General features: G+C 39.6%; 1 protein-coding gene across 1 annotated transcript in view; it reads right to left on the bottom strand.

Annotated features, from left to right (window-relative positions):
- LOC109915092 (diacylglycerol lipase-alpha-like) overlaps window positions 1-26,689 on the bottom strand; it is a 171,269-nt gene extending 144,580 nt beyond the window's left edge. The window contains exon 1 of the mRNA XM_048607312.1: window positions 26,559-26,689. Coding sequence (XP_048463269.1) covers window positions 26,559-26,689 — 131 coding nt within the window. The remainder of the gene's footprint in view (window positions 1-26,558) is intronic.
- Window positions 26,690-26,936: the final 247 nt, after the last annotated feature.

A 26,936-nucleotide genomic window follows, 5' to 3' on the forward strand; every position in this document is an offset into this window, starting at 1 on the left:
TACTCACTCATCTCAATCCACATGGACAAGGAGAACAACGACTTCGACTGGGACAACACCAAGATCCTGGGACAGGCTAGGCAGAGACAAGCACGAGAATTCCTGGAAGCATGGCACTCCACGAAGCAGGCTATTAATAAACACATTGAACTCGACCCCATATACATTCCACTACGGAGGAAACCCGGAAGTGAGGCAATCCATCGCAACGGACCCCAGAGTTTAAAAGCCAGGCGGGACAACACACCGACGCTTCATCAGAGGCTGCACTGAGGATGTTACCAAACACGGTAACGAAACGTCTGCGGAACAACAAACCAGCTCGGCGAGCCAACCAACCTCGACACTGTAATATAGGTCCAAGTCACAACTGAGTGGAGCTTGAAGGAGAACATGCTGGTGATGTTCTCATGAATTTGCTGCTCTTGTCCTTCTAGGTGCTAGAGATTGTGGGATTGGAAGGTGCTGTTGAAGGAAACTCGGTCTGTCACTGAAGTGCATCTTGTGGATGGTATAAAAAGCCGAATGGAGTGAATGTTGAAGTTGGGGTAAAGGTGCCAATAAAGCTTTACACAAGATGATGTTGAGCTTCTTAAGCGTAAGTGGTTCTGCACTAAACAAGGCAAGTGGAATATGCTGTGTAGACAATAGATAGGCACTGGGGAGACAGAAAATGAATTACATGTAGCAGAATACCAAGTCTCTGACCTTGGCTTCTGTAGTCACAATATATATAGCTGGTCCACCTCAGTTTCTAGATTACAGTAACCCCAGGGTGCTGATAGGCTTTTTTTTATTCACTCACAGGATATGGATGCCAGCATTTATTGCCCATCCCTTGTTGCTCTTCAAAACATGGCAGTGAGCTGCCTTCTTGAACCACAGCAATCTGTTTGGTATAGATACACCTCCTAGGTTGTTAGGGAGGGTGTTCCAGGATTTTGACCCAGCAACTCTGAAGGAATGGTGATATACTTCTGAGTCGATATGGTAAGTGGCCTGCTGGGGAGCTTGCAGGTGCTGGTGGCCCCATATATCTGTTGCTCTTGGTGTCTATGGACCTTTGGTGAATTTCTGCAGTGCATCTTGTAGATGATGTCACTAAGCATCAGTCTGAAGGGGTGGATATTTGTGGATGTGACGCCAATTAAACGGGCTGCTTTTTGCTGGGTGATTCTTGAAGCTTGTTGGCGCCAAAGTCATCGAGGCAAGTGGGGAAAATTCCATCAAACTCCTGACTTGTGCCTTGTAGATAGTGGGTAGACTTTAAGGAGTCAGGTGGTGAGTCACTTGTTGCAGGATTCCTAGCCTTTGATCTGATCTTGTAGACACGATGTTTATATGACAATTCACTTTCTGGTCAAATGGTAACCCCAAGATTGATGATGCTGGTATTCAGTGATGGCAACGCCGTTGAATGCCAAAAGCGTTGATTACATTCTCTCTTGCTGGAGACTGTCATAACCTAGCACTGGTGTGGTGACTCTCGAATCCCTACAACGTGGAAGCAGACCATTCAGCCCATCAAGTCCACACCAACCCTGCGAAGAGCATCCCATCCAGACCCAACACCCCATCCCAGTAAATCTACATTTCCCCCGGCTAATCTACCTAGCCTGCGCATCCCTGAATATTATAGACAATTTGGCACGGCCAATCCACCTAACCTGCATATTTTGGATTGTGGGAGGAAATGAGAGCACCTGGAGGAAATCCACACAAACATGGGGAGAACATGCAAACCCCACACAGACAGTCGCCCAAGGCTGGAATCGAACCCAGGTCTCTGGTGCTGTAAGGCAGCCATGCTAACCACTGAATCGCTGTGTCATCCCATTTTATGTAACAAATGAACCACAGAATCCCATTAAACTACGTTATTTGCTATCTATCAGCCGGAGTCTGGATATTGCCCAGCTCTTGCTGCATTTGGGTCTGAACTGCTTCGGGTCTGAGTCATAGCAAATGGTATTGAACATTGTGTAATCAGTGATCATACCACTTCTGACCTTATGACAGAGGGAAGGTCGGTAATGGGCCCAGCATACTACCTTGAGGAACTCTTGCAGAGATGTCCTGACCCCACCCTCTGGATTGCAGCTATTTTGTCCTTGTTTTGAACAAGGCTGTAATGAGTCCATGGCAGACCAACTAGGTGTCAGTGAGCAGGGTATTGCTAAGTAAGTGTTGCTTAATAGCACTGTTGATGACACTTTCCAACACTTTACAGACATTTGAGAATAGACTGACCAGGTAGTCATCAACTGGGTTGGATCTGTTCTGCTTTGTGTGCACAAGACATACCTAGGCAACCTTCCACATGGTTAGATAGATTCCAAAGTCGTAGCTACACTGGAACAGCTTAGCTAGGCACATATCATGCTCGGGGCGGGGCATGTGCCTTCAAGAATATTGTTGAAATGCTGTCAAGGCCAAGAGCCTTTGTAGTATCCAGTGCTTCCAACCATATCTTCTTTTTACATGGAATGAGTAGAACTGGGTGAAAAGTAGCATCTATGATGCCAGGGATCTCTGAAGGAGGCCAAGGCTAGTCATCTATACTTCCAGCTGAAGATTTTTTTTGCAAATGCTTTGGCACAGGTGTGCTGGTGGAGCTCCCAGATTTTGAGAATGGGAATGTTTATGGAGCCTCCACCTCTAGTAAATTGTTAATTGCCCACCATTCATGACAAGATATTGAAGGACTTAAATCGATTGTTGAATTGCTTAATTTTGCCTATCACTTGCTGTTTATGCTGTTTAGCATGTAAGTAGTCCTGATTGGTAGCTTCACCAGGTTAACACCTCATTTTTAGGTATGCCGAGTACTGCTTCTAGCATTTCATCTGCATTCTTCACTGAACCAGGGTTGATCCCCTGGCTTGATGGTAATAGTACAGTGAGGAATATGCTGCAGTACAGTTTGGCTGTGCTTATAGCCCACAGAACTTCACGGATGCTAGTCTTGAGTTGTTGCATCTGTTAGAAGTCTATCTCTTTTACCGCAGTGACAGTGCAACACAACATGAAGAATGGTATTCTCAACGTGAAGATGGGACTTCATCTCCACAAGGACTGTGCGCAATCACTCTTATTGATATTGTTACGTGCAGAAGCAGACTGGTGAGGATGAGATCATCTATGTTTTTCCATTTTTTTGGTTCCCTCACCTCCTGCTGCATTTCCAGTTTAATAGCAGTGCCCTCAAGGACTCGACCAGCTTGATCAATAGTGATAATGCCGAGCCACCCTTGGTCCCAGATATTGAAGTCTCACAACGAAAGTGTATTCTGTGTCCTTGCCATCCTAAATGCTTCAAGCACTAGCCCCAGATATTAGTAAAGAAGCCTTTGCAGGGTCAACAGGGCCGAGTTTGCCAGTAATGTTTGTTTACCTTAGTCAAAAGCCAGTGGTCCATCTGGTTTATTTCCTTCTTTTTCTTTCTATCCATTGATACAACTGAATGGATTGCCAGGCTAATTGACAGGGCAGTTAAGAGCCAATCATCAAGGATCTAGAATCACATATCGGCCAGACCAAGTAAGGACAGTAGTTCTCTTCCTTAAAGAACATTAATGAAACAGATGGGTTTTTACAATCGTCACTGACTTCATGGTCGTCATCAAAATTTTTAATTCCCGATTTTTGTTGAATACAAATTCCACCATCTGCCATGGTGTGATTCGAACACAGGTCGCCAGAACATTACCCGAGTCTCCAGATTACTCGGCCAGCAATAATACCACTAGGACATTGCCTCCCCCTAGTGGTAAATTCAAAATTGGGAATGTCATTGAATGTTAGACAGCAATGATTAAATTCTCTCATAGGAGATGGTCATGGTCTGGCACTTCTGTGGTGCAAATATTATTTGCCACTTATCAGCCCAAGACTGGATTTTGCGCAGGTCTTGCTGTATACAGACATGGACTAATTCTGTATCTGAGTGTATTGCCATCTCTGACCTCTATGGTGGAGGGAAGGTCATTTATGAAGCAGCTGAAAATGGTTGGTTCTATGACACTACCATGGGGAATGTGTGCCATATTGTCCTGGAGGTGAGATAGTTGATTGCCAACAACCAATAACACTTCCCTTGTGCCAGGCATGATGCCGACAAGAAAGTTTTCTCCCCGATTCCCATTGACTCTAGTTCTATTAGGGCTCCTTGATACCATGTTTGGTCAACTGCTACTTCGATCTCAAGGCTATCACTCTGTTACCCCTTGAGTCCAGCTCATATTGGCTGTAACGAGGCCAGAAGCCAAGATGGCCCAATGAAACACAAACTGAGCATCAGTAAAAGCAGGTTATTCCTTCCCAAGTACCACTTGATGGCATTGTTGATAACCCTTTTGATCAGTTTGCTGATTATCAAGAATAGATTGGTAAGATGGTAACTGACTGCATTGGATTTGTCTGGCTTTTTATGGACAGGACATACCTGGTTAATTTTCTACATGGTCAGCCACATTGTCAGGTGGCAGTGACCATGTAGAACATTGTAGCAGTAGTAGACTAGTTTGGCTACGAGCATGGTTAATTCTGGAGGATGCATTTTCAGAGGCATTGCCTGGTTCATAGCTGTTGCAGTATCCATTGCCTTCAGCCAGTCCCCGACATCACGTGGAAAGAATCAAATTGGGTGAAGACTGACATCTGTGATGCTGGGAACTTCAGGAGGCGACTAAAATGAATCATCCACTCAGTACAGCAGCATTGGTGATGTTACACCGATAGCTACGTTGTGATCCTATGTGTCAAATTGCTGAAAACCTCTAACACTTACTACTGCACTAGGACCAAACTATTATACAGTACTGCTTTTAAAAATAATCACCAGCTCTGTATCAGAATACATCCTTGTAATATGTTGAGAAAATAATCACCTATGGAAGAATACAGGAGCAATTTGTGCTTAAATTTTCATATTTGAGTGGGGAGAAACTGCTAATTAAGTTGTACTCTTTGTCCAATGTAACAGATGTTTGGTCTTAAGCCTGTGGTCAAACAATTCTTTGCAGACTTATTTTGATTGATTGTGTAGTGATTTTTTTCTGGTATAAATTAGTAGATGCATTGCAAAAAGCAGGTACTTCCTGTGCCAAGTCTGGCACCATGGTAACAATCAGGTATCATGCTGGTTTTATTCTATGTGAATACCACCTACCTTCTACTACCTAGACTGGGAAGCATTTCAATACATGTTAATTGTGACCCAAAAGCAACCCAGACTGGGGTAAAGAAAGCAGACAAAAATATGTTATCTACAAATATAAATAATGCTTACGAATTTATGAAGATGCCAGGGCAACAAATCCCTACATTATCCAATAGCCTAGCTTCCAGTTCAGATACAGAGCAAATTCAATCTTAAAGGTACATTAGATCATACTCAATTTTCCCACTGAAAACATAAGAATGACTACAGTATGCTAATTTTATATTCATGGTGTGAATAAGTAATGACGGATACTTGAATGGATCACAGCAATGCTGTATTGAATGCAGTGTTTCATTACACAGCAAACAGTAGCTGTTAAAATTAAAATGTTTACTGTAAACTGGGGATACAAATTTATTGATTCATCTTCCATTTTTGTTGCAAAGACCACAGTAAAGGTAAAGTGATCAGTATATTAAAACATAGGACAAGATCATTCGATCAGCATTCCTTCCAATTTTCTTAACAGCTGTGCAAACCTCCAAGGCCCAGGTGATACATGGAACTCGAAGTCAATGCTATAACCGGGGTAATGATGTCAAAGCTACACAAATTAGAGGGAGCATTGCTCGTGACATGTTGTCATTTCACCACTTGTTTTATTAGGAATAGTTTTACATAAAACTTCCATATTTTTAAAAACAATAACCAAAATTCAGCAACAGTATTCACTGACTGCAAGTATGGCTTTAAAGACTGAATAGCAAAAAAACTTGTGAATTTTGGCATTTCACTGTTCTCCTATTGCTCCAGTGACCAGACAATTATACAATATATACTCTCAAACACTGCAGAAGCCAGGGGGTCTTAACTGAATTTCTGCGACGGGAATGTGCAGTTGGCCCGTGAAATGACTAATCGAGCTTATTTGCATGGTAGCTGAACAAAAGTATCCATACAATTGCCAGCTAATGTTTAGCTTTCACTCTTACGATGCGGAAGTGCCAATGCTGGACTGGGGTGGACAAGGTCAAAAATCACATGACACCAGGTTATAGTCCAAGAGGTTTATTTGAAAACACAAGCTTTTGGAGTCTAGCTCCTTCTTCAGGCGTTAGTGAGAGAGGTGCAATCAGACAAAGAATTCATAAACAAAAGATCAAAGGGTCATAGAACTGATGCGCAAGTACTGAACAAAACTGAGGCTGTTAAATCTTTAAGCAGTTAGAAAGGAGATGCAGAATTCGATTGACTAATATGCAAATCCCAGAATTTCTTTCAAGTCACTGCCCCAAGATAACGAAAGATTTTGCCAGTATACCAGAGGTGACATCTCAGGTCAGACAATGCATTTTAGGTGTGAGGCCTTGTTTAGAATCTGTGTTTTAATGAAGTCAGAATGGTTTTATTTCCAAACTAAGAATTTATAAAATGCCACATTGACTGTCTACAAATTGTGTGTTTTTCCTAGAATGTATGTGCAGTTACAAATCTGCAAATGCAAACTCACTCCATAGATATATATGTGTGTGCACATGCAAGAGAGAGGGAGAGACAGAGCGCGAGTGAGAGACAGCGAGAGAGAGAGACAGCAAGCGAGTGTGCTTCAGACGAAGCATTTGAGAGAGTGCATGCGTGCGAGCGGTGTGTGCGTGTGAGAGAACATGTGGATGCGAGAGAGTCTGAGAGTGCATGAGTATCAGAGAGTGTGCATGTACGTTTGTCTGAGTGCGTGAGTGAGTCTATATTGTGTGGTGGGGTCACCTGTAGTGCGACATGAACCCAATATCCTGTTTGACACCGACCTCATAGATACCGAACTTGGCTACCAGCCTCTGCTCGGCGACTCTGTGTTGTTGTGTATCCCGAAGTCCGCCTTGGAGGATGTTTACCCGAAGATCCAAGGATGAATGTCCTCGACTGCTGAAGTGTTCCCCGACTAGGAGGGGCCATCCTTGCCTGGTGATTGTTATGCGGTGTCCATTCAGCCGTTGTCGTAACATCTGCATGGTCTTGCCAATATACCATGCCTCGGGGCATCCTTGCCTTCAGTGTATGAGATAGACAATGTTGGCCAAGTGACAAGTATCTGCCGTCAAATGGCATGGTCAGTGGTGTTCCCAATGTGTGATGATAGTGTCCATGTTGATGATCTGACATGTCTCGCAGAGGTTACCATGACAGGGATATGTGATGTTGTGGTTGATGCTGTCCTGAAGACTGGGTAGTTTGCTGCAAACAATGGTCTGATTAAGGTTTGGCGGTTGTTCAAAGGCGAGAATTGGAGGTGTAGGGAAGATCTTGGCGAGGTGCTCATCGTCATCGATAATGCACTGAAGGCTGCGAAGAACATGTCATAGTTTCTCCGCTCCTGGGGAGTACTGGCCGACGAAAGGTATCCTATTGGTCGTATCCTGTGTCTGTCTTCTGAGGAGGTCATTACAGTTCTTTTGCTGCGGCATGTCAGAACTGCCGATCAACGAATTGAGCATCGTATCCTGTTCCTATAAGGTGTCCGTCACATTCCTCGTCATCTGAGCAGATCCTGTGTACGTGTAGGGCTTGTCCCCAAGGGATGACTTTTTTTAATGAGGTTGCTGACTTACTCGCCGAGTTGGCTTGACTTTGTTATTTGGTTATGTTAAAATTTGGTTATGACAGTGGGTGTGAATAATTCTCTCAGGATTATTGGAACCTGGGTCCAAATTCTCCCAGGTTAAAGATATTGCATCATATTCCTGCTGTGAGGCTAAGTAGTATGATGCGTACCTCAACCAAAATCTGTCTGCAAGGGGTCCAAAACTTTATGCTCTTAGTCACTTTCTTCACGCATTTCTGCAGCAGGGCGTTTAGCATGCTGGCAAGGTCAACATTTATTTCCTATCCCTAACTGCAGTAGATATGATAAATTGCATTCTTAAACCTCTGCAGGTTACTTAGGGTGGGTACACCTACAGCAATGTTAGGGAAAGGGAGCTCCAGAAAAATCCAACAGTGAAAAAATGACAAAACTATTTCCAAGTCAACATTACGTACAACTTGGAGGTTAACTTGAAGGTTGTCAGCATTCCTACATACCAATCCTTGTTCTCGTAGGTGTCTGAAGTCCTAGGATGGGGCAGATTCTTATCACACCTGCCTTAAAGCAATTTAACCCTTGTCATTAGAAGTCTAGCATTCAAAATGTAGTGGTAAAACTTTCCCACTGAATGTTCAGTTTTATCACAATATCTCAACCTTTCAACTTTGTGTTATGTTTGGAAATTGTTCCATGACATATTAAAATGATAAAGTATTCATGGCTGCAGCATTGTCATTAGAGGTGGTAAAGAAAGAGTAATTAAAATTAAAGATAGATAACACACAAGAAGCACACCACAATATTAAAGCACTCAAAAAAATTGCTTTAAGTTATCAATAATACTAGTGATAAATGTGAAACAAGATTAGGCATACGAGTATCCAATGTGGGGCAGTATGTTTTGGGTTTTTAATTACCAATAGTTGTCAATGATTCAATGTATGGAATAACAGTATATTCAACATGCAAATAGCGAGTGTTCCTATTCACGTTGGCAACAGGGCAGAAGTTAATCTAAGAAAAATTGAGGCAGTGAAAATTTCCCTATTCAAACAGTGACTTTCAAACATTTTTTGAATGAGATTCCCTGAAAGTATACACATACTCCCAGAGATTATTTGTAAATATTGACAGAAACTTAAAATATCTCTGAAAATATCATGATGCTCCTTGAGACCACACTTTAGGAATCCCTCAAATAGAAAGCTATTCCAGAAGATCTCTAGCAACTAAGACTACGATTGTGGACAACAACAGGGAAACACTAAACGTTTAGCTTGATGAACAAAGGGGTGAAAGATACAGTTCAATTTTGAAAACCATGTTGTAATATAGACCAGATGGGAGAATAGGGGAAGAAAATGAACTTTAAACAACGAAGTCATTAAAGGCAAAAGTGAAAGCAGATAAGGCCTTGCAAACCATTACACACTTTTTGAAGTGTAGTCACTTTTGTAATGTTAGATTGCACAGGGGGATCTGTTTCTGTCAAGTTAATGGGGCAAATGTCAGACTTGATACAGTATGCCCTTGTTGCTGCTGGAAACAACTCCAAAAATTAAAATTTTCAAAGAAAATCTGCTTCAACAGATAAGGGAATAGTGAGAGTTAGGAAAAAAAACAATACCCAAAGAAGTATTGCATCCATTTCCAGACTCCACATTTAAACAATGGCAGGAAGACTTTGGAAAAGGTATAGAAGAGATATACCAGGATGTTACTAAGTTTCAAAAATTTGATTGAGGATAGACTGGAGAAGCTGGAGTTTTTGTCTTTGGAATAAAATGGCCACGAGGAAGTTTGATGGAAGTTTTCAAAATTACAAAGAGTTTTAGGTCTGTAAAAAGATGGAAACTAATGACTGAATGAAGGATTGATAGTTGAATGCACAGATTTTGGGTGGTTAGCCAAAGATTTAAAGGTAAAATGAGGAAAACCTTCTTCATGCATTCAGTAGTTTGGATTTGGACTGTACTGACTAATAGGGTAATATACAGATTCAGTTATAGCCTTTAAAGAGGGAATTCAATAAATACTTGAACAAAAATTGCATGCATATGTTGTAAAAAATGGGAAAATGGGAGAATGGGAGTAACAAGAATCTTCAACAGTCAATGCAAATTTCCATCATGCTGCTCTATGATCATACAAGATATATTGAGAAGTGTTCAGGAAAGAGAAGGCTAGCTTCAGCAAGTGGGGGCACTGCCTCTGTTAGATTATTAGTACCAATGGGATACCACACAATTATCCTAACTCATTCCTATTGAAAATTATTTTATTATTTCAGTCCTCTGAAAGCATGCTCATTTTATCGAGCTCATTACAGATCTAGATCTTCTGAGTACTGTCTTTTCATAAAAGCAAGTGAATATCTTTACAGTAAGAAAAAGGAATAATTATTGCAGATGAAGTGCTGAATTTGTCACTTTCTTTCGTTGTCCAATTCTAAAATTACAAATACAGGTTCTACTGCAGAATGGAACAGACGAATTTCTGATGATGACGACTGTAAGGAAGTGGAAATCAAAGAAAGCTGAACAGCATAATAGATCAACGACATTAGAAAAAAACTTAATTCAATTTTCTAACTCAAAACTTTATCCAGTTGAGTTCAAACAGTGCTGGCTGTCCAATTTTATGGCAACATAAAGAACTGTCGCCAATAACGATCAATAGAACATAGAACAGAACATTACAGCGCAGTACAGGCCCTTCGGCCCTCGATGTTGCGCCGACCTGTGAAACCAATCTGAAGCCCATCTAACCTAAACTATTCCATTATCATCCATATGTTTATCCAATGACCATTTAAATGCCCTTAAAGTGGGCGAGTCTACTATTTTTGCAGGCAGGGCATTCCATGCCCTTACTACTCTGAGTAAAGAACCTACCTCTGACATCTGTCCTATATCTATCACCCCTCAATTTAAAGCCATGTCCCCTCGTGCTAGCCATCACCATCCGAGGAAAAAGGCTCCCACTGTCCACCCTATCTAATCCTCTGATCATCTTGTATGTCTCTATCAAGTCACCTCTTAACCTTCTTCTCTCTAACGAAAACAGCCTCAAAACCCTCAGCCTTTCCTCATAAGACCTTCCCTCCATACCAGGCAACATCCTGGTAAATCTCCTCTGCACCCTTTCCAATGCTTCCACATCCTTCCTATAATGCAGTGACCAGAACTGTACGCAATACTCCAAGTGCGGCCGCACCAGAGTTTTGTACAGCTGCAACATGACCTCATGGCTCCGAAACTCAATCCCTCTACCAATAAAACCTAACATACTGTACGCCTTCTTAACAACGCTATCAACCTGGGTGGCAACTTTCAGTGATCTATGCACATGGACACCGAGATCTTTCTGCTCATCCACACTACCAAGAATCTTACCATTAGCCCAATACTCTGTATTCCTGTTACTCCTTCCAAAGAGAATCACCTCACACTTTTCCGCATTAAACTCCATTTGCCACCTCTCAGCCCAGCTCTGCAGCTTATCTATGTCCCTCTGTAACCTGCAACATCCTTCCGCACGATCCACAACTCCACCGACTTTGGTGTCATCCGCAAATTTACTAACCCATCCTTCTACGCCCTCATCCAGGTCATTTATAAAAATGACAAACAGCAGTGGCCCCAAAACAGATCCTTGAGGTACACCACTAGTAACTGAACTCTAGGATGAACATTTCCCATCAACCACCACCCTTTGTCTTCTTACAGCTAGCCAATTTCTGATCCAAACCGCTAAATCACCCTCAATCCCATGCCTCCGTATTTTCTGCAATAGCCTACCATGGGGAACCTTATCAAACGCCTTACTGAAATCCAAATACACCACATCAACCGCTTTACCCTCATCCACCTGTTTGGTCACCTTCTCGAAGAACTCAATAAGGTTTGTGAGGCAAGACCTACCCTTCACAAAACCGTGTTGACTATCCCTAATCAAATTATTCCTTTCTAGATGATTATAAATCCTATCTCTTATAATCCTTTCCAACACTTTACCCACAACCGAAGTAAGGCTCACTGGTCTATAATTACCAGGGTTGTCTCTACTCCCCTTCTTGAACAAGGGGACAACATTTGCTAGTCTCCAGTCTTCTGGCACTATTCCTGAAGACAATGACGACATAAAGATCAAAGCCAAAGGCTCTGCAATCTCCTCTCTAGCTTCCCAGAGAATTCTAGGATAAATCCCATCTGGCCCAGGGGACTTATCTATTTTCACACCTTCCAGAATTGCTAACACCTCCTCCTTATGAACCTCAATCCCGTCTAGTCTAATAGACTGTATCTCAGTATTCTCCTCGACTACATTGTCAGATGGCACAGTTAAGTTGATTGGCTAAAGAACTAGGATGCCATGTGGATTTCTTTTTTAAAAAGGCCTTTTTTAAAAAGGATTTCTTTTTTAAAATTTATTTTAAAAAGATTTGGAATGCAAAACTTTATAACAAAATGGAAAAATATTCAGCAGCAGCTTTCAAAGGGAATTGGATAAATACATGGAGGTAAAACAGGCATATGGTAAAAAAAGTGGAGCAGTGGGGTTAATTAGATAACCCTTCAATGAAAAACTAATGCCAACTCAACAATTCTATGCTGTATTATTCTATGAATCTGAGAAATTTCAAGCACAGTGAATTGTGCTTTGAAATACACTGCCGTAAAAGTGTTAGAAGCAGATTCGATATTAACATTCGAAAGAAAACTGGATGCAAAGATGAAAAGAAAAATAAGACAGGGCTGTGCTGAAAGAGCTGGGGAGTAAAACTGAATGGATAACTCCAGCACAGAGCCAGCATAACATGACTGGACCCATTCTGTATCATTCTGTAATCTAAGACAGCTAAGGAAGTTTCATTCACTTTCATATTAAACTGAAATCCAATGTATATTTATAGAAATCGGATTTATGCAAAATATTTTGCTTTTTACGTAATAAATTAATTCAAACAGTTGTAAGAATCAAGAAAAGCACAATTCCAAAAGAATAATTAGCACCAAAAATGCAAAAATCAGTCCAATATAAAACACATTTTATATTACCCAAATAACATAACGATAAGAATAGTGACTTTATGAGTGTATGTAGAGTGGTACGGTGAAAGAAAGATAAAGTATGTTGCGCTCTTCTATGATATTTCAAAAAGATAAAGCAGCTGTTTTTATACTGATATTAAGTGCAAAATATATCAATCTATACATTGATTTAAATAATTCTGAATACATTGTACAATATTACGTTAGTTGATTCACACGTTCTGTAATTGCATTTCGATGCGGTTCAATACTCCCACGAACAGCTTGCATTTCATGACTTGATAGTGAGGAAAGTTTTTATCTAATTTTTTTATGCAATACCAGTTAATTTCAAAATGGTTAGCCTACAATTCTGTAGTTTAAATTTTTACACACGATAAACTACACCAGCGCAATCCTGTTACCATGTAAGGTGTGACAGACAGTGGATGCTAACAGTTTTATTCAATATTTCGCTTTCTCCATAGCAATATTCACACAGTAACACATTCTATAATAAAATCACTGGTCCAGAATTGGCACTTGTGATGACAGTGAAACCATCAGTGTTCGCCATCATTACTGCGTAAAACTGATAGCAACATCTAGCATCAACATGGCTATAGATAATTAGGGGATTCCAGGAGTTGTCATCATACCCACTCTGCTACAGGAAGCACTGTTGCAATCTTTGCAGGAACACATCATCACAATCACTAATTTGGTGTTAAACATTTTACAGACGATTCTTGCTGCAAAAAATAATGAAAACGTTAAGGTTTGTTCAATCAGGAATGTTTTCCTCTTAAATGGCGAAACAAATTCAAAGCTGCTACTGAGCAACCTTTCCCCTTAAAACAAAACCATTTTTGCAAGTGTAAAATCTTATTCTTGCAGAACAGCATTTAAACATTTGGTTTTTCAAGTTTGCAACACTTCAATTTCATTCTATATCTTAGTGTGCATTCTAATTTTTATACAATCATTAAGATGTTAACTAAAATCCGTGTTTTTTGCTTCCTGCAATACTGAGGGAGAATTCTTGAGTTGTCTGCCCTGCTGCTGAACACCACAGATCCCATGTAAATGTATGACACAAAGTTATATTGGAATTGAGGAAATCAATGCTCTAGAGATCTCTAAAAAGAAGAAACATAAACATCTATCTTGGCTTCTCTTCCTGTTAGCATCCATCTTTCATCTCATGCGTTTTTTCATTTACAAGCTGACATTCAGTGACATTTAAATACACGGCATCAGTTTAAATATAGGTTGACAATACCTTTTCACTTACTCTCTCTCTCAAAATCACCTCTTCAACTGTCTCTAAATTGTCAGATAACCTGGCAAACATTCACTGCTCGAACAGCAGAAAATTAGCTCAACAATTATTGGTAAGAGTATAGCCATTTCTTCAATTCCTAGCCACCAGCTTCATCCCTCTACCTAGCAAATGACATGAGCAACCGATGACATGTCTACACCATGACTAAGGCTGTCTATTTCCAACCCCTGTTAGTAACATTGGAGTAGGAAACTCAATTAGCCTCTCAAGTCTTTTCCATCATCCAACAATGTCATGACTGATTTGCCACCTAGTACTTATATCAGGCTTTGCCCTTTATCACTTTATGCCTATGGACAACAAAAATCTACTACAGGTTCAAAATTTACAACTGATCAAGTACCAATTAGTGTTTGCAGAGGAGAATTCCCAACTGAAGCACCCTTCTATGCAGTGTATTTTCTAATTTCACTCTTGAAAGCATTGGTTCTCATTTATAAATTGCCCCAACTCCTAAACAGTGGATGTAGCTCTCCTTATTCACTTTAATCATTCTCCCTAACATCTTGAAAATTCCAATCAAATCAGCACTTAAGCATTTATATTCAGGAAGTCCAATTCTTGATTTAACTCTTTGCATTCCAATGTATGCTAGTAACCCTAAAATGCACACGCTCCAAGATTAAAAGTTCCTTCCTAAACTGCGGTGTTCAGAAATGTTCATAGAATGCCAGGTGCAGTTTAACTAGAACTTTACATAACTGAAACATGAGTCCTACCACTTTATTTCCATCCCTCTAGATTGAAAGGCCAATATTCCATTCACAACTTTGATTATTTTCTGTACCTGTTCATGGTATCTTAATAATCTATATACCTGGATCACACCATTCATTTTACATCGTCAACCTCCCACCAAGTTTGGACTGCTAGTTTCTAGTTTCTCACCATCAAAACGGTGAATCTCATATTTGCTTACATTGAAATCAATTTTACAGTTTTGTCTTAATCCAATATATATTTGTAATGTTATATCTATAGTGCATATATTATGTACATTGTAATATATATTTGCAATTTTGATTGCTTACAATCCTGCCTACCTTTGTATCATAGGCAAATGTGGATATATAGCTTCCTACCAGATGATCTAAGTAAATAAATATGGTAAATTTTTGAAGAATTGTTGAGGGTAAGCATGGAACCTTGCAGAATACCACTAAAATATATTAAATGATAGTACACCTGTGTGACGTTGAAGGAAATGCTAGTCTGCACTGAGTCTCACATACCAGGAATATGAAAAGCTACAATCTTTAAACTGATCAATTTATTAAATAATACCAAAAATAAAGTTCAAGACAATTGTGAAATCCCATCACAAAGAAAAAGTCTACCTTTAATAATGATCAAAACAGTTGTATGCTATAATTCCTTTGTTTTCAATTTTTCTATTTGTCCCAAGGCTTTTTTTTTTTAAAAACTTTGTCACATACATGTCTCCACGAAAGAGAAAATACAAGTAAACTTAATGAAATAGGTCATATTCATCAGTTAACGAGATCACCAACAACTAATCTAAAGGGACCTGGGCAAAGTCCTGAGTTTAGTAGCACAGAGGTACCCATAATCTTGGTCTTGACTAGGTCCAGAAAATGTCTCTGTCATGAAAACAAACACTAAATTCTCAATGTCATGCACTGAAGAGAAGCAAAGAATGACATTGCAAAATACATTCCAAAGACGGCTCTCTCAAGACTGTTATTTACTGGGTTGCCGAATGTAAAAATATGCAAGAGACCAGGAAGATTTCAAATTCAATCTCTGTCTTGTTCAGAAATCCTACCTGGAATGCTGATGCATAAACACAATTTTGCCTTGCTGCTACCAAACTGAAGGAAATATAGAAGAAAATCAGTCAATTAATGTTCTTACTGGGCACCAAGTGAGCCCTGCTGTAAATATGAATGCATGTGGCAGAGGAGAGAGTCAGGTTTGGTCCCATCACTTTCCCATACTCATTGTCAAGGGTCAGATATGAAGTGAGGCATTGGAGGGAAAACAATTGCTTTCAGGGCTGAGTTTTTGAAGCACTTCAGGTTAAAATACAATAAGAGAAAACAAACTTGCTAACTGATCTCTGAATTGTAGCACTGTTACCTCTTATTAAATGTAGTGTGTTCTATTTCTATTCTGTATTCTATTTAACAGCATCACCACCTTTCAAAAATTATCAGCACACTTAAATCATCTGTCCTTGCCAGTTAGGTTATCTACAATTTATCCCTCTTCAGAATGTAGGAATATGGTGACAAATATGGGACAAATCTGTGCTCATTATATCCAATTAAATCCCTTCAATCAGATTTCCACTCCTTTCTCAGCACTGAACTGATGCGAACCAGAGCAATATTTTGTTTATTCTTTGATTAAACAGGCAATGTTCATCTTTTTAACACCAGCATTTTTACATTTTACTGTAATTGAGCTGTTCTTGTCTAAACGTCCACCCATCAAAATCCTGCATGTCTCTATTGATCAGAAACTCAACTGGAACAATCGCATTAATAAGTGGGCCTCCTCATTCACTAAAATAGACTAAAACCTGCAATAGCTTTCACGAAGCCTGGCATCTTCAACGAAAAGACACACTGTTATGGCATCCCGTCCACTCTCTCCACAAATGTACTGTGTCTACAAATTTGTGCTAGCCTTATGTCACATGTCAATTCCTAAGTTTTGAACCCATAACTTCAATCGCCTAGAAAGTCTTGGACACCATGTACATGGAAACATCACGCTTATGTTCTTCAAGTTGCACACCATCTGGGGTGCACATCACCATTTCATCATTTTAAGGTATTAAAGCAGCAAATAGGTTTCAATCCAGAATAGTGAGACATAACCCACTTGAGGACAAACAAGGTTAGGGAATGGAAAATAATTAAGAAGTGTAGAGGAACTGTGGGGCTTGAATCTATGCCAAAGATCTTCACAACTAAAAGGTTGGTGAGATGGTTAAGACGACTTACAAGATACATTACATGTCTCTGCTAATGAGGAAAGTAAGATCAGGGAGATTATGGCAGAACTGCATAAAACCACATAAAGACCACAGTATTATGAATCATGTAATGTGTATCGTTCTGATCATTGCATTACAGGAACGATATGATTGTGCTAAAGAGAATACAGAGGTTTAAGATGACATTGGCTTGGAAGGAGTATTTTAGGTCTGAGGAAAGATTAGATAGGCTGGAATTATTTTCTTTGTAACAGGCCAAACTGAAGGAAGACTATCAGACATTTATCAAATTGAGAGGCATTAATAGAATGGATAGAAAGGGCACATATCCTTTAGCGGAGAGGTCGATAACCGCGGGCATGGATCTAAAGTAATTTCAGAAGCAGAATTAGAGAAAAGTCGCAGAAAATTATTTTTACCCAGACGGTGTTGGGTTTGAGAACCTATTCCATGAAAGGATGTTAGAAGCAAAAACCCTTACCACTTTGAAAATACTTTGAAATGCACTTGAAAAGCTGTAATCTACAAGGCTGCAGATCAATAGCTATAAAGAGGGTTTAGGCTTCATGGTCTAAGTCTTCCCATCTGGGTTGGAATCCCTATTTTGGGTGTTCATTTGGGATAGGAGAATGATAGGTAGGAGGTGATGAGAGTGACCGGAGGTCCAGTGGTGAGTCGGAGTTCAGTTTCATAGTTAACCAGTATTCACAGCAAGTTTTAATTTCTCTGACTTTTACTCGTTATCCAGGTGAATCAGAACACTCTCAAGTATCCAACTCTAGCTCAGAGTTGGGGACTTCCTCGAAAGGATCCAGAGACTGGGTAATTCTCCCTGGAAGGTCAAACTCCCCGGTGATTAAAAGCTTTCCAGTGTGTCAGGAATTCAGAGACAGTTCGACACACATATTTGACAATACAGAAAGAACTGGGCTTTTACCTTTTCCAACTGGCAATTACGATGGACAGAAAGGCCTCCTTCAGTGCTCTACATTTTCTAGGCTTCCACTAATTAAAGTGTCTACTTCGTGTTGGTTCATGGTTTCAAAAAAAAAAACAAAATGTTAATATCATCATGATTCAACTAGACTGGCTATCTGAAGGGAAAGTGAAAAACTGCAGTTCAGAAAAAATTCTGAGAAGTGATTAATTGCTCTGCTGATTTTTTCAGGAACCGTGTCCCTATTTTAAGTCCTAACATTTCAGAACTTATTTCCTTTAATATCTATTTCCTATCAACTAATAAAGAAATGTTTCTATTACTTTCTTTTGCAAAAAAGATAAAGAATAATTAATCAGAACAATTAAAATCACATTCATTAACAACGTTAAGGGCTAAAGTAAGGAAGATCAAGAATTATTTTAAGTCCAAAAAAGTTCCACTGAAACAACATTAAAGTGATGCAACTCTAGCATCAAGGAGAATGCATTTTCAACCTTGTAATGTGAACAGAAGGTTAATTACGTAATCTGTAGCATAACACAAAAGCAGCCACAAGGTGAGAAATCAGAACTAAAATGTGAATATCAGAGATTTTTATGGTTAATGTGGTGGAATTAAAAGGCTTTAAAGGTATGTTATTACACAGGGTATAGATGACCCATCCTCTAGCATGTATCAATACAGAAATTCCTATCCTAAGCACCAACCCACAACCTTCTCAAATCCCCAGACACTGGAAGTGCTGTGAACCTATCCCAAAAACTAACAAACATTGCTGGAAGATAGCATCTTGGGTAAGATCTGAAGTTGTGTCAATGTTAAAGCTGCAGTGGTGGGGGTTTCATAGTGTGCAACAAGTAGAAAGACAAGGTGCTGTCCCTAAAGTGTGCAGTTAGCCTTACTGGAGAATGTAGAAGCAAAAGGTCAGAGGGGCAGCATAACAGAGCATTGCAGTAAAACTAGGACCATGGGGGTCGCAGGTCATAGTCACGGTTTCATTTTTCTGATGTAAAGAAGATGGCATTGTAAACAACAAATACAACATTCAAGATTGAAAGAAATACAGGTAAATAATATTTTCATCCAGCAGCTGTGTCTGAGGCCCAAGATAGAAGTATTGCAATAGGTCAAAATAGCAACTGTTACAATTCCCCTTCATGAGAGAGAAATGTTATCATTTCGTTTCACTTCAAATTGGAAGCAGACAGCACCTCTCCTTTGGAGGTTAAATATACTAAGCAGCATCCTAAATATAACACATGTTCACGCAAGAATAAGCCCAATAGGTTTATTGAAATGGACCATTAGAAAGCGAGCTGGATGTAAGAAATTTAATAAAACCAAAATACCCCACATGCTGGAAATCTGAATCTATGAGAAATCTGAAAACTGATTTAAGATTTTGATCTATAAATAAGCAAGTACTTCGCAAAGCAAGTCTGCTGATACTCTCCCAGGGTCCATTAAATAGGGGCAGTCATAAACAGCACATTTGCGAGTCAGTGGGTTAAAGTGCTATTGTAGTGACTGCCTTTTGCTCTTATAAGCATACACTGGAAAATCTCAAATCGCAAAGGGCAGTAACGACTGGCATAATTCTCATCCAGTTGTCGCACAACATCCATCAATGAAACAAGATCAAGAGAACGTTCCAGTCACATGTAACTAACTTGAATTTAGTCCTACACTATTTCCTGTTGGCATGGACAGTGGCCAAACAAAATAAATAAGAAGATTTGGTTACTGTAGCTGATAAAAATTTACCTGCGCGTTAGAACACAATTTAGAACATGTAGATTATCTAAAAATCTAAACTAGAACATGATTCAGAAGATTTAGATAATCTAGAGGTTCTAAACTTCAGTCAGCCTTAGTCTATGGACTAGGGGGAGTGAAACTGTATGATGAGAGCTTAAATTGCTGTTGTGCATCTGGGGAATGTGCAGTAAAATAAAGCCTGTTGCTCCTGGTCATCTCAAAGGCAAGACAAGTTAGCCTTCCATGGGAAGGCCAGCTTTTCATTCCAGCTTTTAAAAGCAAGAAAGCCAATACTATTAAAGTGAAGATAATTCTTCCAGCTGCCACAGAAATATAAAAAGTGATTGCAAGGAAGGATGCAGCAGAAAAGGTGAAGGTCATACTGCCTTCGAATGACAAGTAAAATTATGAATCTTGCAAGAGTAAAGAAGGGTTTGCATTTATATAGCACATATCATGATCACCAGACAATGCAATACATTTTACAGCCGAGCAGTGTTTTGAAGCGTAGTCATTATTCTAATGTAGGAAATGCAACGATCGAGTTGATTTACAGCAACTTCCACGACACAGTAATGTGCTAACCTGATAGTATGTTTAGTTGATGCTGATTGAGGGAAAAACATTGGCTTGGACTCAGGTCTTCTTCAAAGTACTGCCATGAGATCTTTTACATTCAGCTAAGAGAGCAGAATAAGTCTCCATTTAATGGTTCCTCTGAAAGATAATCAGTACTATATTGGAGTGGCAATCTAGATTTTGTGCCACATAACAAGCTTGTCAGCAAAGTTAAAAGTCATGGATTAAAAAAAAAGACAGTGCCTGTCCATCAACAAGTCAGCGGAGTGACAGAAAACAGACGATAGTAAAGAATCACATTCTTTTTCCACAAACAGGAGAAAGGTATACAGTGGAGCTACCCATAGGTTAATGTTAAGATTGTTGCTTGACTATATATTCATTACCTGGACTTGCATCCATAGGGCACAATTTTAAAACTTGAGGACAATACAAGAATTGAAAGCATTAGGAAGTGTGATAAAATGCAGGAGAACAAAGACTGATGGAATGGACAGATATTTGACAAATTAAATTTGATGCAAAGTGCGAAATGACATTTTGGTGAAATAAATGAGGAAGCAACATAAAACCAAAGGATAGAATTCTAAAAGGGTCCAGAAGCAGACCGAAAAAACAAGATAATTATTAAGAACATTTATAAAAAGCAGACTTGGTCTAAACTGGAGTTTGTCTCCAAGTCTAGACTTCACACATCAAAAAGAACGTGAGGCATTAGAGTGGATGTAGAAATGATTTACAATAATGGTTCAAGGGGTGATGTGCATTAAGCCAATACTCTTAGCCGTCTGAAATTTCTCAGGCTGTAAGTGCCTGCACATATAGTGTCCCTGTGACTGCTTGCTCCTTATCTCTAAGGAGAGTTCAACATTTCTTTACATAAAATTATGCTTCTTTATTTACTTCTGCACACAATAAATTGTCAAATACAGCACATTGTATCTCAGACCTGTCTCTTCAAATGGTCATTCTTGGCTGCTGTCTTCTCAATAACTGATGTCAGAGAGTAGATAAACTATTTCAACTAGTTGGGGATTCTACAATTAGGGAGCATAGTCTGAGAATTAAGGGCAGACTTTTCAGAAGAGATGTTAAAAAGCACTTCTACACACTAAGGGTGGCAGAGGTTTGGAACTCTCCTCCGCATGCTGCAGTGGATGCAAGATCAGGTGGCAATTTTAAATCTGAGATAGATAAATTTTTGTTCAGCAAAGATATTGAGGGATATGGACCAAAGGTAGGTGTATAGAGTTAGGCCACAGATCAGCCATGATCATACTGAATGGTGGAATAGTCTCAAGGGGCTGAACGGCCTACTCCCATTCCCATGTTCCTATGTGATCGATTATATCATGATTCACGTGATGGACTTCGGTTACACAGACTAAATGGAGAAGGGGTGTTTGAAATCAACGGGGGGTCTGGACAAAGTAGATGGATAAACTGGTCCCATTGGTGGAAAGATTGAGAGCCAGAGGACACCAATTAAGTTGATTGGCAACAGAACCAAAGGCAAAAGGCTCTTGTTGTGCAGTAATAATGCTCTTATCTCTGAGCCAGGAGATCTGAGTTCAAGTCCCACCTGCTCCAGAGGTGTGTAATAACATCTCTGAACAAGTTTACTCGGAAAATATCTAGAACCGAAAGCAACATGAACAAAACTCTTCAACATTAGAAGCGGTTAGGATCTGGAATGCACAGCATAAGATTAAGGTGGCTTTCGAAGGCAAATTGAATAATCATTTGTGGAGGGAAAAATATGCAATATTCTAGAGAAAGGAGGAGAAGTGAAACCAGCTGCTTTTGAAGATAGTTGGCAGAGAGATGATGGACTCAATGGCCATATTATTACTTTACTTCATAATGGAGTAGGACTTGAACCCACAATCTTCCGACTGAAAAGACACGAGTACTACCAGAGCCATACATAATGCAGATATAAATGTCAATTCACAAAAAAGCTTCTTGAGTATGAACAGTTTGTAATTCACTTCAATGGGATTACTAATGCTGATCACGCAACACATTTATTAGTTTCTAGTCGCTAATTTTCCAAAATAAAATTTTTTAGAAGTTTTTTTTTTAAGAAAAGGCATGACCAGAACAACCAGCTTAGAAAAAGCTAGTGAATAATTTCATGGAATTCAAATTGCTTAAATAGGAGAATTTTGTACTATTTGCATATATTTCTGCCACTGTGCTAGGCAATAGGAGTGTGGCTGTTACAAGAATAAGAGCAGAAAACTCATATATAATTCTAACACATTGTGTGCCGCCTTGCTGAACCTTTGGTTCAAAAAGAATGCTACCAAAATTACATACTGTGTTAAATGCAGCTGTCACAGCTGGGAATTTTGTAAGTCAAAACTCATGAATTTGCAACTGTTTGCAAAGCTGTACTCAGAAATTGGTGAAGAACATTAAAAAATGTTGTTTTACGCAGAGGCACATTGGCGATCTTGCAGAGTCCTAGTTTCTGAGCTTTGTAATTCTGGGATGTCTTTTAGTGCATTATCTTGCATTAACTGACAACACTTTGACCAATATGGATTGCAAAACCTACATGCTTTGCTGACATTTTTGACCTGCTAAATACACAGAATTTATCAATATAAGGGGGCAACATAATCATACTCAAAGTGAGTAACCAGATCACAGCAGTTAAGAAGAAAATTAAGATTTGAAGAAGTCAGCTGAGAAATGAAGGTTCAAGTGGCCTCCTGCCACTGATGAGTTTCTGGATGCAGACAGACAGTCGAATGTTGGAAAGAAAGGATCTTATTTCATATTGCAACATGGGCACAGTAGTGTGGTGTTCATTTTGAGAATATGAACCAGATATACACGACTGTTAGAGAACAGTTTTTCGTATTTGCTATGTCACCCTCTTGCCCAAGAGGAAAAACAGTAAAGGAGCTAGTGAAACTGCTCACCAAAATCAGTTTCAGAAATCTATATGACACCAGTTTGGTCACCCATTGCTGCAAAGTATCCAGAATCACCAAATAATGTAGATTTGTGAAGCATCATTTCATTGTTATGGCAGCAATAAAAGTGCAGTGCAGGCCTCATTGGCAGCAAGTGAATAGTTTACAAAGTGTCACTGTCAAACATCAGGTGCAAATACACAGATACTGCCATGAACAGCAAGCACACCCATCTCACAGATGGCTGTATCTGAAAAACCTGTCATCTTTAAAGCATTATCAAAACACTCTTTACATGTACAACTTTCATATTATTACAATATTGATGTAGACAGAAAATACATTGTCATCTGGAAAAGGGACCCTTCAACCAAGAGAAATTGAGAACCATTGTTTTAATCTGTGACAACCTGTCTCTGTGTATAAAAGAAGATATAAATTAAGACTGAGTATTTCATTTGTGCTAAGCCGTACTTGATTCTGAATGTATAAAATATTGCAGTTTCCCTGCTTGCTTACTGAATAAAGCAAGCTCTAAGAAGGCATGTGACTGCAATCAAAGACATGGGAGAACCGTGACCATGGGATTAATGGAATAAGATATCTACATTTTTGGGTTTATGGCAGGTACTGGAAATACATAAAACTATTTTTTTTTATTTCAGAGCAGAAAACACCAGTGTTTTAGTTGAGAAGAAATAAAAGTTAAGTTCAGAAGCACATTTTTTAGTTTCTCTCTTAGCAGGGTTTAGCTCAGCTCGCTTCAGAGGAAAGACGTTACTGTAGTGACAGTATTTTTTTTGAGTAGCTTGTGAAGTCAAAGCCAGGAGAGTTTGGGATAAAAATCTTCAGGTTGTTAGAATTGAGTTGTTTAAGCCATCAGACTTGTAGAACAAGCATAGAATGCTCTCTTCATTTCAAGAAACAGCAAACGGAAGGAGTCAGTTAAGAAGAAACTTAAAGTTGAAATAAGAGTATAATTGCTCTAAATGTGAGTATCTAATGGATTGTGTTGGGAAACAAGTTGAAACTTTGTGTTAACGTTTGCATTAAAATCTTTTTAATTATTTGCTTGGTTTGTTTCCTCACTTTTGAACAAAAAATTACTTACTGTTGTTAAAGAACAACTACATCCTCATGCAAAAATGTTTCACTGACACCACAATTGAGGGTATAGTTGGCAGTGAAGTTGTTTATCTAAGAGTACAAGTGGATCATGGTGAACTGGATCAATGGGCTGAGGAACGGTAGATGGAGTTTAATTCAGATAAATGTGAGATATTCCATTTCATTAAGACAAACCAGGACAGGACTTGCACAGTTAAAGGTTGGGCCATGGGGAGTGTTCTAGAACAGAAAAATCTCGGGGTGCAAATACATTGTTCCTTGAAAGTGGCATCACAAGTAGACAAGGTGGTGAAGATGTTTGCCTTTATCGGTCAAAGCATTGACTATACGAGTTTGAATGTCATGTCACAGCTGTACAAGACATTGTTAAGACCACACTTGGAGTACTGCGTACAATTCTGGTCACCCTGCTATAGGAAGGACGGCATTAAACTGAAATAGTACAAAAAAGATTTACAAGGATGTTACCAAGACTAGAAAGTTTGAGTTGTAAGTAGAGACTGGATAGGCTAGGACATTTTTTCCAGGAGCATAGGAGGCTGAAGGGTGATCTTATAGAAGTTTATAAAATCTGAGGGGCATAGATAAGGTGAATAGCCAAGGTCTTTTCCCCAGGGTGGGGGAGTTCAAAACTAGAGGGCATAGGTTTAAGGCGAGGGGGCAAGATATAAAAGGGACCTGAGAGGCAATTTTTTCACGCACAGGGTGGTACGTATGTAGAACAAGCTGCCATAAGAAGTGGTAGAGGCAAGTACAATTACAACATTTAAAAGACATGTGGACAGGTAAATGGATTGTAAATATTTCGAAAGATATGGGCCTAATGCAGGAAAATGAGACTAGTTCAGTTTAAGAAACTTGGTCAGTGTGGACAAGTTGGACCAAAGAGCCTGTTTCTGTGCTATATGACTCTTTGATTTGATTTGATTTGATTTGATTTACTATATCACATGTACAAAGATACAGTGAAGTGTTGTTTTGCACGCTAACTAGACAAATCATACCTTACGTAAGTACAGCAGGGTAATAGAACAGAATGCAGAGCATAGTGTCACAGCTACAGAGAAGGTGCAAAGAAAGATCAACTCTAATATATAACAGGTCCATTGATAAGTCTGATAGCAGCGGGGAAAAAAGCTGTTCTTAAACTAACCACCATGTTAACTAACAAAACAAAAATAATTAAACACATGATATATCAAATCACGTTTCATACTGGGATCTGACTTGTCAAGCAGTATCATCAGCTGGGATCGTAATAGCTGGTGTTTCTGCAGGTTGCTGGTGCACTCCAACTTGCTATGCATAATTTTTTTTTGGCTGCATCCAATTGTAGCCTCTGGATATATCTTTGGAGCCAAGTGTCCTTTCTTGCCGCAGCTTGCCAAGATTGCAGGATGGTTTGACAGTATATGTAACAAACTGCACTTTCTCCATAACCTGCTTTCTTATCAGTAGTGTCTCAACTACTGATAACTGTACCTCATGCTTGCAGATGCGGTTTTCTGACTACATCGTTTTATATTTTCTGCCATCTTTTAGCAATGTACCAATGTCACAAATGTTCTTTTTCACCAAGAGGTCTTTGTGAAAAGGTCTGAGAGATTTATTTAGACTTTGGATGTCTATTATCTACTCAGCCTGTAAAAATCACACTTCTTGCGCTTATCACAACACCAACTGACAAACAGCTCTATTGATCCTGTGGCTGTTGCCCACAAGACATCAGCTTTAGGCGCTGAATTCCAAACTTCACTTGCACACGAAATCAATTTACCAGCATTTCCCATAGCTTATCCACATCTCCCTTGTCATTTTGAAATGTCGACTGTGCAACAACCTTATTTCCAGTAGCTATCTTTATTTTCACAGCTCCCTTATTTAGATTTTTATTGTCACGTGTACTCAAGTGCAGGAATACAGGAGTACAATGAAAAGTGTATAAATTCGCCACTCTCTGGTGCCATCTTAGAATACAAAAGATAGGATTAAAACAGAAGCAGAAATAAAAGAACAGCCAAAAGAAAAGGAAATATCCAGATCACAACCCCACATCCGCCATGAGTCCTTGCTGGCAGAAAAAGAAATCCGTCCCTCAATCTGCAAACACTCGGGTACCCGGAGTCTTCACATAATACCATCTTGCCTCCACTCGTCGTCGTCGCCGCCAATGAGCCCACACTGGGCAGATCTCAGCCATGCAGCCGCTGGATCCCAAACTGGGCTCAAACCCGACACTGGGCCCAACGTGCTGACGCAGCCTGTGCATCGTTTTGGCTTATGCTGCTGCCACCGCCACCTTCCAGGACCGCTATTTCATCAAAGGAACCTGCCACTGCTGACCCCTGGGAAGGAGACCACTCCCACTGTTGCTGATACTCCAGGAAGGAGACTGCTCAGGTTGCTGTGGAAACACCCCGCCCAGGAAGGGGACCGCACTCACCGAAAAGGAAAAAGAAAAGAGCAAAAGAAAAACAAAAACAAAGGAGAAAAAAAAAGAAAGGCAGACAGAAGTT

The sequence above is a fragment of the Rhincodon typus genome, chromosome 17 (assembly GCF_021869965.1).
Source record: "Rhincodon typus isolate 14 chromosome 17, sRhiTyp1.1, whole genome shotgun sequence".
Classification (NCBI taxonomy): Eukaryota; Metazoa; Chordata; class Chondrichthyes; order Orectolobiformes; family Rhincodontidae; genus Rhincodon; species Rhincodon typus.